Genomic DNA, 12,296 nt, shown 5'->3' with positions numbered 1-12,296 from the left:
TGACTGTTGGCACCCAATACATTCTGGTACATACCACACCACTTACTCATGGCAAGACAATGCCTTGATAAGTCCGAAGTAACGCCATGGCTATTTCTCGTGGTGTCTGCTTTATAGATCAAAGAGAAGATAGGGGAACTTACAGACGAATGGATTGGAAAGGGGGAAAACAGACAGAGATAATGGAAAAACACTCCGTAGAGGAAGGGGAATCAATGAAAATTTCTAAAACGAGCGCTGAGTGCCCACATATATTAAATTACCCACATTATATACTATTCTATACTACTAAAACCATCTACTGTACAAGTGGGCATTAAGTTCAGGCGGTTCGGGCCTAGCGGTTCTCCTCTCTATCCACTGAGACGTGGTATTCAACTGTCATTTTAATGGCTCCGTTGGCGTTAGCCCCGTTCTCTGAGTCGCTGCCATCCAGGATCAGTTCCTCACTGGGTGTCCGTTTCGGCTTCGACGAGGCGATGTGCGACACATTGGAGGCGACGGTGCCATTGAGTCGGTCATCTCGCGAGTACGACTGGAGCACATAATGCGAGTCTGTGCGGTACTTGTTCTTGGTAGCGCTTCGAGACTGGAAATCGCTGAAATACCCCTTGAGCAGAGGCGCGAGGAATGGCAAGCACGTAACAATATTCTGAAAATAACAACCAAAATAAGTAAGCCTCTTTCTCTCAGTCTCTCAGTCTCAAGGAGCAATCGGGGAGCATCCGTGGGTGGATTTAACCAAGGCCAAGAGGTGCCACGGTTAGTGCAAATCATGCACAGAAAGAATCGCAGTCAAACTTACTCCAACATTAAACTCGATCGTACCCCAGAGCACGAGCATGGTCGAATTCCCATCCCCATACGCGACTACGCTAACTTGCGTGAGTCGGAGGATGGAGCAGACGGTAGTGAACAGGCCCAGCAGGAACAGGCACAGGAGACCCGCCTTTTGCCCGGGTTTGACGTTCAACTTCAGTAGCAACGGGATGGGGAGGAAGATGATCACCACGTCACAGAAGATCGTCCACGCCACTAAGATGTAGTTCATAGGGCCAGAAGGGATGCAAGTGCCCTCCACGGTGGGATCCCATGCTCTCTGGACCTGGATTTATGCTATATCAGCCTTGGCTTTTTAGCGGTACCGCAAGTGACGGAGGAGAGAAAGAGAGCGAGGGAGGGCGCAAGGAGGCAAGAATACCGGTGAACAGTTGAAGATCAAAACCAATGTTCCAGCAATGTGGCCCAGGGTCGATATAATTAACACTGACCAAATTACCACTTTGTATGATCTCTTTGACGTTCCTGACAAGAGGCGTAAATAACTAAGACACAGAGCCGCTTTGAACCCTGCAATCCCCATCTGATAGAATGGTCGACCGGCGTAGTTAAGCTAAGAGAGTTCGAGACTTCAGTGAGTGAAATCAACGCAATGGAATATTCGAATCTCTAACCCTGGTGTAATAGGAAAGGTTGGCCTTTGGTCGAAGGGACAGTGGAAGGCCTAATCCATACCGACTTTCTGTAGTTGATAGATGCCAGTCAGATGGAGAGATAAACGAGGTAATCCAGGTAAAGGGACTCACGGGCCACGCAGAGGGCGTTGTAGATGACACTGAACACCTATCATTTGGTTGGTAAATGGTGATATAAATAAGAAAAGAAACGAAAAAGAGAGAGACGGAAAAGGATAAACATTGAGCACGAGGAGTTGCACGTACCATTGTGACGATCATCACATAGTCATCGGCCGCCAGACCTTGGGCGTGGAGACGAAGGTAGAGACGCATACTCACCACGACGACCATCAAGGCCGTCAGGGAGAAACATACTCCCAGGATGGTTTGGTAGTTTGATTGGGCATCGATCTGCGGAGAGGCATTGTGAACCCATCCCATTTTGAAGTGAAAATATAGGAAGCAAAGGAGTGTGGACAAGGTCGGGATTGTATCAGGGATGTTAAGTCCATGGGGAAGGTGAATATAACTAGGGCATCCTGTAGACTAGGGTATGTACCGACCAGATGGATCGGTGGTGGTTGTTTCGGTTTCTTTTCTTCCTTTCATTTTCTTTTTTCTTTTTTACTTTTTTTTAAAAAAAAAATATATATATAATTATTATTCTATGTTCCCTCCCACTGGTTCCCTGACTGTGATTAGTTACTCATTGGAGCTAACGAGATGGAGGAATATAATCCATGATAGTTGCACCCCATCGTGCACGAATACTTCTAGTTTCAGGGACGGTCATTGGAGACAACTCTCTCCACTCGGGCCTATATGGATCAGCTTGGAAGGAAAATATAATACCCCATCTGAGTTATTCATGCATCCACGTTGACTGGTAGCTGCAGCTGCAGTGGGCCTATACCGGCAGGCGGAGTCAATCTCCATGCGGAATGCGACCCAGGCTCTGGTTCTGACTGGCGTTTCGACCATAGTGGGATTTTATTTCTTCTGCATTTCTGTCTCTCCAACCTTGTCTTGTCTCTTTCCTCTCTTATACAGTTTTCTCTCCCTGCGTCTCTGTTGATCCTTCTTCCTTTCCTACACTCGTTATACCCCCTTTTTCCCGTCCATGGCGGTCATCTTCTCTCTTTTTATGTAATTGATCCTTTGTTTTACGATTTATTAAGTTATATTAAACACTCTCCCTCTTAAACAGTAGGAGCTGTCAAGAAATGTCGGAAACTAAAGCTAAACAGCCTACGGTTGCGGTTGACGCCAATCCGGTGACTCCGGAAAAGATCGACCAGGCGTGGGATTATCTGACCAACCATGACAATAATCATAACACGGATCCTATTGATCTCGCAGCAACTCGTCGGAAGATTGATCTGCGGATCATGCCGTTTATGTTCTGCTGCTACTTCTTGCAGTTCATTGACAAAGTTATGTATAATGTATGTCCCTCTAACACTGGGATAGACCCTGAGCTAAGTTGACGGTTCGTAGTACGCGGCAGTCATGGGCATGAAGCAGGATTTGGGACTCAAGGGGAACAACTTCAGTAATGCTGCAAGCGCTTTCTTCATCGCATATTTGATTGCGGAAGTTCCAAATGGTGGGCGTTCCCCAGTTTCTCGTTCCTTATTCGCATGGTTAATGAAACTAACTCATCCGTTAGTGTATATGCTCCAAAAAGTGCCCCCTGCAAAGTGGCTGGGAATAAATGTAGCACTCTGGGGAGTCGCTGCGGCTGCTTCTGCCGGTGCTAAGGACTATCCTACTCTCCTGACCTCGAGAATCTTCCTGGGCATTTTCGAGGCAACAGTCGGACCCTCCCTCATGCTCCTCAGCAGTCAGTACTACACCAAGAAGGAACAGGCCCCCCGGTTTACGTTCTGGTACATGGGCCTGGGTGTGGCTCAGATCTTCGGAGGATTGATCTCCTTTGGTTTCCAGCATGTGAAAAACGACTCTTTCGAAGGCTGGAGGATTATGTTCCTTGTAATGGGCTTAATCACCGTCATCGTGGGAATTGCCACGTTCTTCGGCATTCCCGACACGCCAATGAAGGCGCACTTTCTCTCGGAGGATGAGAAGATTTGCATTATCAAACACGTCAGTGTTAACCAAACTGGCATCCACAGCAGCAAGTTTAATTATAAGCATATCTTGGAAGCGTTTCTAGATGTGCAGGTCTGGCTGTTGACTCTGACGGTAGTTCTGGTAAGCCTCCCCCTTTAAACCACCGAGTGTACAGAGTAATTAACAATACCTCTAGCAATCCGTTTCCAGCGGTGTCGTGACTACCTATTCGGCTACCTTGATTGGCTCAATGGATTTCGGGGGCCCTATTTCGGCTCTTCTGAATATGCCCTCCGGTATCGTCAGCATATTCTTCACCCTCCTTGTAGGCTTTGGTATCCGGAAAGCCTCGAACCGATGGGCCTGGATACTTATATGCACTATCCCTGGTATCATTGGTGCAGCCCTCATGTCCTTCCTCCCAAAGGGCAACAAACCCGGTGTTCTCATTGGAATCTACCTAGTCAATGCCATTGTTGCTCCACTACCCGTGATCTACCATTGGACGGCGGCCAACTGCGCCGGTTACACCAAACGCGCATTCTCCAGCGCTCTGGTGGCTGGTTCTTTTTCGATTGGAAACATCATCGGTCCCCAGACATTCCAGCAACGTGATGCCCCGGAATACCGGCCCGCGAAGATCGCCGTTTTGGCCACTCAGGCGGCCTCGGCTGTTTTGGCTGTGGTGCTGTGGCAGTACTATGTCTGGGTGAACAGGCGCCGAGATATTGCTCAGGCAACGAGTGGGCAGGAGGAGACTGTTACTGACGCTACTGCCTGGGGTGGTTTCACGGATAAGGAGAACAAGAATTTCCGCTATGTGTATTAGTAGGGATAATTGAAGTTGCATTAGCTTTTCAGCTTAGTTTTGAACCATAGTAGTTCTCGTATAGAACGTTAGCAATGCTACCTAGTATTAGCGTACAAGAAAGAAAGAAAGAAAGAAAAACTTAATCCAGTTTCGCCAGTAAAGACCCCCGTGCGGATTTCAAATCCCTGACTCTTTCAGGGGCTCCAATTGAGAAATGTCTAGCCTTGGATCCGGGAATCCGAAAATGGCAGGGGATGCAATCCTTGTAGCACGAGTATATTTAGATAAAGTTCGCCTGGCTGTTCTAATCTCTTTAGCATTATCTGTGAGATACTCCATCTGCGTATACGGAGTACCACTAGGCTAGTGCCTGGATTGATCCACAAGAACTACTGAACTACTGAAATACACAGTCCTCTGTATGTTGTACGGATAATATATGGTAAAATATTAACAGTCTGTTCACACAAGGTTAGTCTAAGGTAGTCAGTCACCCACGAGCATTGCCAGAAAGCGGTCATGGCAATGATCTCGCACCAACAATCTCCATACTATACTGAGAATCCTTCCAGGTGGACCATCCATGGAAGTGTCTAGCATATGCCCCACCGGGAGGGACTTGGAACACGCCGGAATCTACTTCTCCTCCGGGCAGTCCAAGTGGGTGACGCTGGTTGGAGTTGGGACTGTGGAACAGGGTTCGGCCGGTCTTTACCGTACTTTAAGTAGATCTACATTAGTCCTCTGTATTCCTTGGGTTTATTCCTCCATGCTTTTAGATCTTGGATTTCTTTTCCATGTCCTACGGAGAGAGTAACTTGGTAGGTATAATATTTGTATACTATGAGAATTATCGGTGTAGTCTAGAACAGTAGTAAGTAAGCTAACTAATAACTAACTAGTTAGTGTCTATTTTACCTAATTAACTGCTCGCAGGGCCACAGAGTATTTTCCACTGTAAAAGCCAATTCTTCACTTATACAGTGGCTGTATTGGCAGTCTCGGCTAATTAATACCTCACTGGGTGCAAGTCGAGTTCTGCTATGATACGAATTTTGTCTCAAGGTGAACTTGGGGTGGATTGACCACCGGCTGGTAGCCTGGTACGGATGTAGAATCTACGTAATATCAATACGGAATAGTTAGTACGTACGAGATGAGCTGTCTTGCTGGGTCTAGGTTGACCTCATGTCAGTTGGACGTTTGATCTTCATTGTGGGTATCCAGTACTGGTCTATCCTAGTTGCAGTAGGCTCCAAGAGCGTAGATTATGCGTTTGAATTACTCTCTTAAGTCAATGATAACACTATTGTCAATAAAGTCCACTGAACCAAAAATTTTTCTTGCTACGGATTATCCAGGTAGATCTTCTACAATATAGCAACTATCTATTCTGTATTTTGTAGAGAATCCTATGTTTGACGACATATCCACTCTATATCCTATGAGGTAACCTGTAGTCATGGAAAGTCGTTTATAAACCCTCATCCATTTTATGACCCTGGTTTCTCGCAATAGGTAGATTTATGGCTGCTTTCAGCGGCAGAGTTCGCCACGACTGAATGACAGAGCATATAGACCTACCTCATGTTGTATCCTCATGCTTCCCCAACTCACTCCGCAGTCGACCAATTTCACTCTCAATCACCCGCATCTTAAAGATGATGCTCGCCAATTGCGGTAGCGCTTCATCTACTGCTTCCGTGAAAGATTTCTGAGCACTGCGAAGGAATGGAGGCACCAAGATCCCGTACCACCGAATAGGATCTGACGAGCGAGGTTTTTTGGAGGAGTTGGACTCTGAGGCAGCCTTAGGCTCAGTATCAGAGGTTTCAAGCGAGTCAAAGGATACTGTGACCTGGTCTACAGAATCTTTGTCTTCTTGTTGTGAATGAGGCTCCCTTGGACCATTATTTGCCTGAGATGCTTCATTTTCCTCATCTGCCTCGGAGGGCTCCACATGGTCGTTGATACCAGATTTAATCGTGAAGAGGGCATCAGAATCGCTTTTTTGGTTCGGATCGCTCAGCTCTATTGCATGATTGTCTTCATTAAGGTCTGGTAGAGGTTGCAGAACCCTAATAATACCTTGGTGATTAGCATCGAAAATACTCGACGAGGACTTTCCAATAAGAATTCATATGACGCTCACACTTTTCTGGTCGCTTTCATGCGCTCATCATAGTAATCAGCACCATAATGTCGGCCGGCGGACAGGTATAATTGGCTTGCGCAAGAGAAAAAAAACCCTAATGCCTGTGGTTAGTAATCTGTCATAACCGATCGTCATGCTTATCTCCATACCGAGGAGAGTCGCGATGCTAATTCTGTCTGGAATTTCTGGTGCTGGTCAAGGAGAAAGAGGTACTTTTCCAACAACGTGTCCAGCGACTGCAGCAGGTCCGATGACGAGTCTGCTATAGAGCCTTTCTTGATCTCGGCATCGGTGGCTTCTGAGCCATGTCGGGATGCAGGAGGAGTGGAGATCCGCGCCATGAAGGATATCGAGGACAGTAACACTTAGATGAGACGAAGCCGTAACCTGTATATGGGTGGGAAATGAATTGTAGACCAACACGCGGTGTCTATCGAGACGCCGACAGCTTTGTCCGCGGAGGGACTTGGAGAAGTGCGAGGTCGGCCAAGGAGTCCGATAACTCCGTCATTGCGTCTCCGACAAAAAAGCGCGAGAATTTCCCACAACAACCAACGACTCTATCCCCTTTGGTCTGCCTCCCCCATCAAGGAACGACGTTTTATTTTATCCTTTTCCTACACTGATCTCGATCCCTTGCAGTTTCTGTCCCGAGGATACTGTCTTCAGCCTTTGGCGCCCTCTGATAGCGCAGCCCGTCAGCAAACGCCGCTCTGGCTTGCGAACCCAAAGACTCTCCGCCATCCTCTTTGAATAGCTTCGGGACCATTTGGATTGCTGTGCAGGATAACTAGAGAGGGTGTGAGATATATTCTAAAACTATTCGTCGTGATAGTTTGTGTTTGCTGCGCCGGTGACTCAACCGAATAAACTGGAGGCAATTACACGGAAACTCCCAGATATCCTCCAACCGACCTCTTCTGAATTTCCTATCACGTATAGACCATACGTTTTTCTACTATAAGCACCATCTCACTCTTTGCGCCTCTAATTTCCATCATGTCTGTGTCAACATTACAGCGGGATACTGCTTTCCAGGTCCGATCTTTGGTATGCACATTGTTCGAGGCAAACCCCGCGCGCTGTTGGGCACGGCTAACTTTATTCTCACCACCCGTTTGTAGTTTCGTTCCTTACTCCGTCAATCGACCCAATTCTCCAGCTTCAACTTCCGCGAGTATGCCCGCCGAAGAACAAAGGATGCTTTCCGAGAGCACCAGAAAGAAACGGAGGACCGGCGGATACAGGAGCTCATTCAAGATGGGTTGCAGAACTTGCGGATGATGAAGGTGAGTAACGACTTGTCTGCTTTGGAGATTTCACCGGATATGGCTCTGGATACGTCCTTCAGGACAGGGATAGACGGAGCACTGACGTCTACGTTAGAGGCAAACTATTATTAGTCAGTTTTATCAACTGGATAAACTGGTTGTAGAGGGTCAAAAGATGGTAAGCTAGCGGTGACTCTCGTCCATACGATGATGCTCTGGGCTAAAGCATTGGTACAGGGAAAGCAAACTGGAGAAGGTGATATTGTTCGTCAGAAGGATACTGGGTAAACAGCCCCTCCAACATGGCTATTTCCTTTCAACTGGTCCGCGGATATCCTAACAAGTTTATATAGTTGGAATTAATCTATAAGTCTACACAAATGGCTGGTTTTTGGTGTTGAACTGAAGCATTGAGGAAGGCATTCGCCACACCACGTATCACTCGTGTTTGCTGTTGGTATGGTGGCAACAGGTGATGAGGTGAATGAATATTTAGACTTGGAATGCCTTTGTATTTTTAATAAACCCAATCTCACTGTAGCTAGCACTGATATTTTGTTCTTCTCAATACAATTCCTCTCTCATCGTGCGATGCCCGTCTCCCAACCTGGATGTCCGTTGTCTCATTCTTTGTCTGCTGCGGAGTGCGCTCACGTGACATGTCACGGTCGGGAGGCGGCGACGGCGCATCGCGACAGACTCCAACACTCTCCTGCCCGCGGGCTTATCGGCCACAGTCCTGTCCATTTGCACTAGAACTCATGGGGGTTTGAAGGACCGTGTGTTAACTGCATTATTATTTCTATACTCTTTACTTTTCCCTTATTTATGGAGGAAACACAATAGGAACGACATGCCACCCACGGTAGGTTCACCCGCGACCAACCTCTGCAATTAGACTCGCAGCCAGTCTCTGACACACCGATAAACTTCCTGGTCCTGACTATATACCATTGAATTGCTAACATTTTCAAGTTCCGATCCTCACGCTCAGGTCGCCAATTTGGCGATGGGTCCAACCGTACCAGGACTGGCCAAATTGACCATGATGTTTTTGAAGGCCTTCCCGTCCGACGATGGACGCGCCAGTCCCAGACTATATCCCAGGTGCCCAAGATGGAGGATTCCGATTCGATAGTGCAAGGACCTGGTGGAAAGCAGTCAATTCCCGAGCACCCAATGCCAAGGGACAGTCATCTTTTGACTCCGATGAGTCGGGCTTTGCTACGTGCAGCTCGCGCTGGATGCGTTTATATTCGCCCAGCATCGAAAGACCCTGGAGACGAAGAGAAAGAAGTTACGGATGTGGATGATCAGCCGCTAATACAAAGCACAGAGCGCAGCTTTGTTGCCCGCAAATGGTCTACGGTTCCTAAACACTTAGAGTCTATGGAAGTTGAGTTTCTCGCCAAACGACGTCCGGGTTTGTCATCTCTGTACGGCGCAGCCGCTACAGGTGCAGACGGCACCAGTAATACTGTTCCAATGCGGAGAACTCGCTTCCAGAAGGTCGACCCTGCCACGGGGAATATCTCTATCTACGAAGCCTGGGTACCAGAAGGTCACAAAATTGAAGGCGAAGTTACTGATGAGGCCAAATTGGTAGCCGATAACGACAAGGTGACCATAACTCCTGAAGCGCCAGCACCTGGAACAGTGATCGAAGGTGTCGGTGTGGTCAATGCCGAAGGCGTGGTTGTCGCGGAGGCAGGGTCGGTGTCAGTCATGACTCCTCCGAAAAGGCGGCCACCACCTCCAAAGCGGAAGGCTAAGGGCTTTGGAAAGGGAAGGAGGAAGAAGGTCATGTTTGCCCCCGGTGATGGGGCCGATTCCACATTGGTACATGGCTCCGGTTCTAGTGCTGCAGATGGCGCCACCGGAACAGGTCGTGTCAAGGAGGGAGACACAGATGCGTCAAGGTTGTCGGTGGACCAATCGGGCCAAGATGATGAGGATGAAGATGGCGAGGAAGGTGAAGAGAGTGAGGATGGGGAGGGTGATGAGTCTATGCCTGATGCGAAGACTCCAGAAACCCCAGGGCCACAGGGTAGTGCAGAGCCAGAGCCAACCAATGCTTCTACTCCCGAGCCTCCGTCAATCGAACCGACTGCTGTGCCAACAGCAACACCCACAGAAACAACAGCCCCTGCAACTGTGGTTCCAGAACCTCCCTCGGAGATACCTTCGCAGGCCCCAACAGTATCGACAATTTTACCTGCCCCTGAAATCCCCTCACTAGAACATCCCGAATTGTCAGCTTCGGCTGCTCCTGAGAAGCCGGCCCAAGAAGCAGAACCTGCGGAAGATGTTGAGATGACAGATGATCAACCCCAGGCACCAGTCGCAGATGACACTAATCAGCCTGCTCCAGCGAACTTTGAAGCCTCTGAGCCGCCTGTTACAATGCCGCATACGGAAATATCGACGGTTTCTGAGCCTATCCAACTGCCAGAGGTGGAAAATGCTGATCAAACGTTCCCTACTGAGAAGGAGCCGTTGGATGTAATAATGACGGAACAGAGCGAGCCTGTCACACAAAAGCCTGTCCAGATGACAGACGTCGTTATAGAAACGTCCATGGGTCCTGCGCAGGAACCTGAACCTGAAAATGTACGGGATGAACATGAGCCAAAACAACCAGATGCCCAGCCAGAAGTCCAGCCAGGTGCCCAACCAGCCGAACAAAAGACAGATGGCAGCGATATTGACCTCCTGGGCAGCTTGGAGGCCAGTTTGGGCAACATTGCCGATCAAGGACAGGTGGAAGAGCAAAGTGTGCCACAACCCGAGAAGCAAGCAGATGCTCAGGATGAGAAAGTCCAGCTGGAGGAAGAAGTTGTTCATGTCAAAAGAGCTGACACGACTATGCCAGAGGAGCAAATAGTAGAGTCTATAATGCAAACAACCGATGAGGCTGATCAACCATCTGCAACACAAGGTGTAGAACTGGTTATTGAACAACATTCAGACAAACCTACTGAACAAGCTGTTGAGGGACATGTCGAAGTACAGGCTGCACAGCTATCGTTAGAACAGATGGCAGAGCCAACCGTTCAGGGCCATACATCCCAGCCTGCAGAGCAGAATATCGAGCTTACTCCGGTGGCGGAACAACCCGCCGAACAAGCTGAAGAGCAGGAGCAAGAGAAGGGTGAGGAGCCTAAGTCTCCGGTTGCAGAACCAATCCCACAACCAAACCCAGCACAAGAAACAGGCTCTACTGCTGAACGGACTGTCGCTCCAACCGCAGATCGATTTACTGAGGGACTACCGTCTACGGAGGAGCTAAAAGAGCGATCTACCGAAGCACAGACAGTTGAAACACAGCCCAGACAGTCCTTCGAGCTGCGAACACAGCAAGCAGACGAACAGGCCAATATTCAGTCAGAAGATCCAGCTCCTCAAACAGTTGAAACACAGCCAGAACAGCTCCCGGAGCTGCCAACACGGCAAGCAGATGAACAAGCCAATATTCAGTCAGAAGATCCAGCTCCCCAGACAGTTGAAAAGCAGCCCGAACAGCCTTTGGAGCTGCCAACACAGCAAGCAAACGAACAGGTCAATATTCAGTCAGAAGATCCAGCTACCCAGACAGACATACCAGCAGAAATCCCACATCAAGAGCAGTTGGATTCTCAACCATCCAAAGATCCTTTCCCGCCTGCGCCAACTGTAACGGAAGAGGCCTCACCAAGTCCGGACGAAACTGATGAACACGCACCTGGCGGGTCTACTCCGTCAAACCTAGCTCCTATCCCAGAACCTATCCCAGAGCAGCAACAGCAGAATCAACAAGAGCCAACACCAGAAGCCAAGGAGGAAGGGGCCAGAGAGGCAACAATGGCTCTAGATCCTGCCCCAGCTACGGCTCCTGATACGGTTCTGGATACAGCTCCGGTCCCTGCTCCCGATACGGCACCGGCAGGAAATGACATGGCCTAAAATCAAAGTGTACCGTATCTTCCACACAGTTATCTGTATTTATTTTCATTTTTCGAAGCACAAGCGATCACAAACTTTTTATTAAAGAGGAGGCGCAGGTTAGGTTGTTGACAAGGCAAGAGACTTGGATAGTTTATGCGGATGTTTGAAATAGTTTTTATCATATGATACCTATCATATAGCTTTCTTTGTTGAAGAATCACAATATCTGCGGTGATAATACTTTAGGATTGTTAAATGGTAGATTGAACCCTTGAAATTGAAGATTTATGTATATGCAATTTCATTTCCTTTAGCTGAGCACAGTCAATGCCGTACACCTTGCATATCCAGCGGCTGGCAGTGAGATTTAGCATAGCTCATTTTTTTAAAGGCAGTAAGAATAGCTTTATATCTCAACAAATACACCGACCCAATCAAGTGATTGAGATATCTATGGTGATTTATTGTTTTATTGATGACCAATGCCAAGGTCTGAAAGAACTCCACACAGCACATTCCTATATAGACTAATTCCTTCTGATATTCCTCCGTATCTTAGCAATAAATATACCGCTGAAGAAAATCTAGAAAGGTGGGTGATCGAT

General features: G+C 48.0%; 4 protein-coding genes across 4 annotated transcripts; 2 read left to right on the top strand and 2 right to left on the bottom strand.

Annotated features, from left to right (window-relative positions):
* Positions 1 to 337: 337 nt before the first annotated feature.
* ATNIH1004_007092 (uncharacterized protein) lies at positions 338 to 1,898 on the bottom strand (the record flags this gene model as incomplete). Its single annotated transcript, XM_033571719.1, has 3 exons — positions 338 to 652; positions 806 to 1,105; positions 1,722 to 1,898. 3 exons carry the CDS (start codon positions 1,896 to 1,898, stop codon positions 338 to 340), a joined length of 792 nt encoding a protein of 263 aa, XP_033425034.1.
* A 782-nt stretch (positions 1,899 to 2,680) lies between these two features.
* Positions 2,681 to 4,359, top strand: ATNIH1004_007091 (putative MFS transporter; the record flags this gene model as incomplete). The annotated part of the gene is made up of 4 exons (XM_033571718.1): positions 2,681 to 2,902; positions 2,955 to 3,063; positions 3,127 to 3,671; positions 3,727 to 4,359. The coding sequence occupies 4 exons, from the start codon at positions 2,681 to 2,683 to the stop codon at positions 4,357 to 4,359; spliced, it is 1,509 nt and encodes a 502-aa protein (XP_033425033.1).
* Positions 4,360 to 5,926: 1,567 nt separating this feature from the next.
* On the bottom strand, positions 5,927 to 6,837 carry ATNIH1004_007090 (uncharacterized protein; the record flags this gene model as incomplete). Its single annotated transcript, XM_033571717.1, has 3 exons — positions 5,927 to 6,419; positions 6,494 to 6,597; positions 6,646 to 6,837. 3 exons carry the CDS (start codon positions 6,835 to 6,837, stop codon positions 5,927 to 5,929), a joined length of 789 nt encoding a protein of 262 aa, XP_033425032.1.
* A 658-nt stretch (positions 6,838 to 7,495) lies between these two features.
* ATNIH1004_007089 (uncharacterized protein) lies at positions 7,496 to 11,709 on the top strand (the record flags this gene model as incomplete). The annotated part of the gene is made up of 5 exons (XM_033571716.1): positions 7,496 to 7,546; positions 7,621 to 7,785; positions 7,883 to 7,945; positions 8,005 to 8,051; positions 8,796 to 11,709. The coding sequence occupies 5 exons, from the start codon at positions 7,496 to 7,498 to the stop codon at positions 11,707 to 11,709; spliced, it is 3,240 nt and encodes a 1,079-aa protein (XP_033425031.1).
* Positions 11,710 to 12,296: the final 587 nt, after the last annotated feature.

The sequence above is a fragment of the Aspergillus tanneri genome (genome assembly GCF_003426965.1).
Source record: "Aspergillus tanneri strain NIH1004 chromosome Unknown AapTan_7_pilon_pilon_pilon, whole genome shotgun sequence".
In the NCBI taxonomy this organism is placed as follows: Eukaryota; Fungi; Ascomycota; class Eurotiomycetes; order Eurotiales; family Aspergillaceae; genus Aspergillus; species Aspergillus tanneri.
Note: the sequence above shows the minus strand (reverse complement) of the source record. Positions and strands in the feature narration are given on the sequence as shown.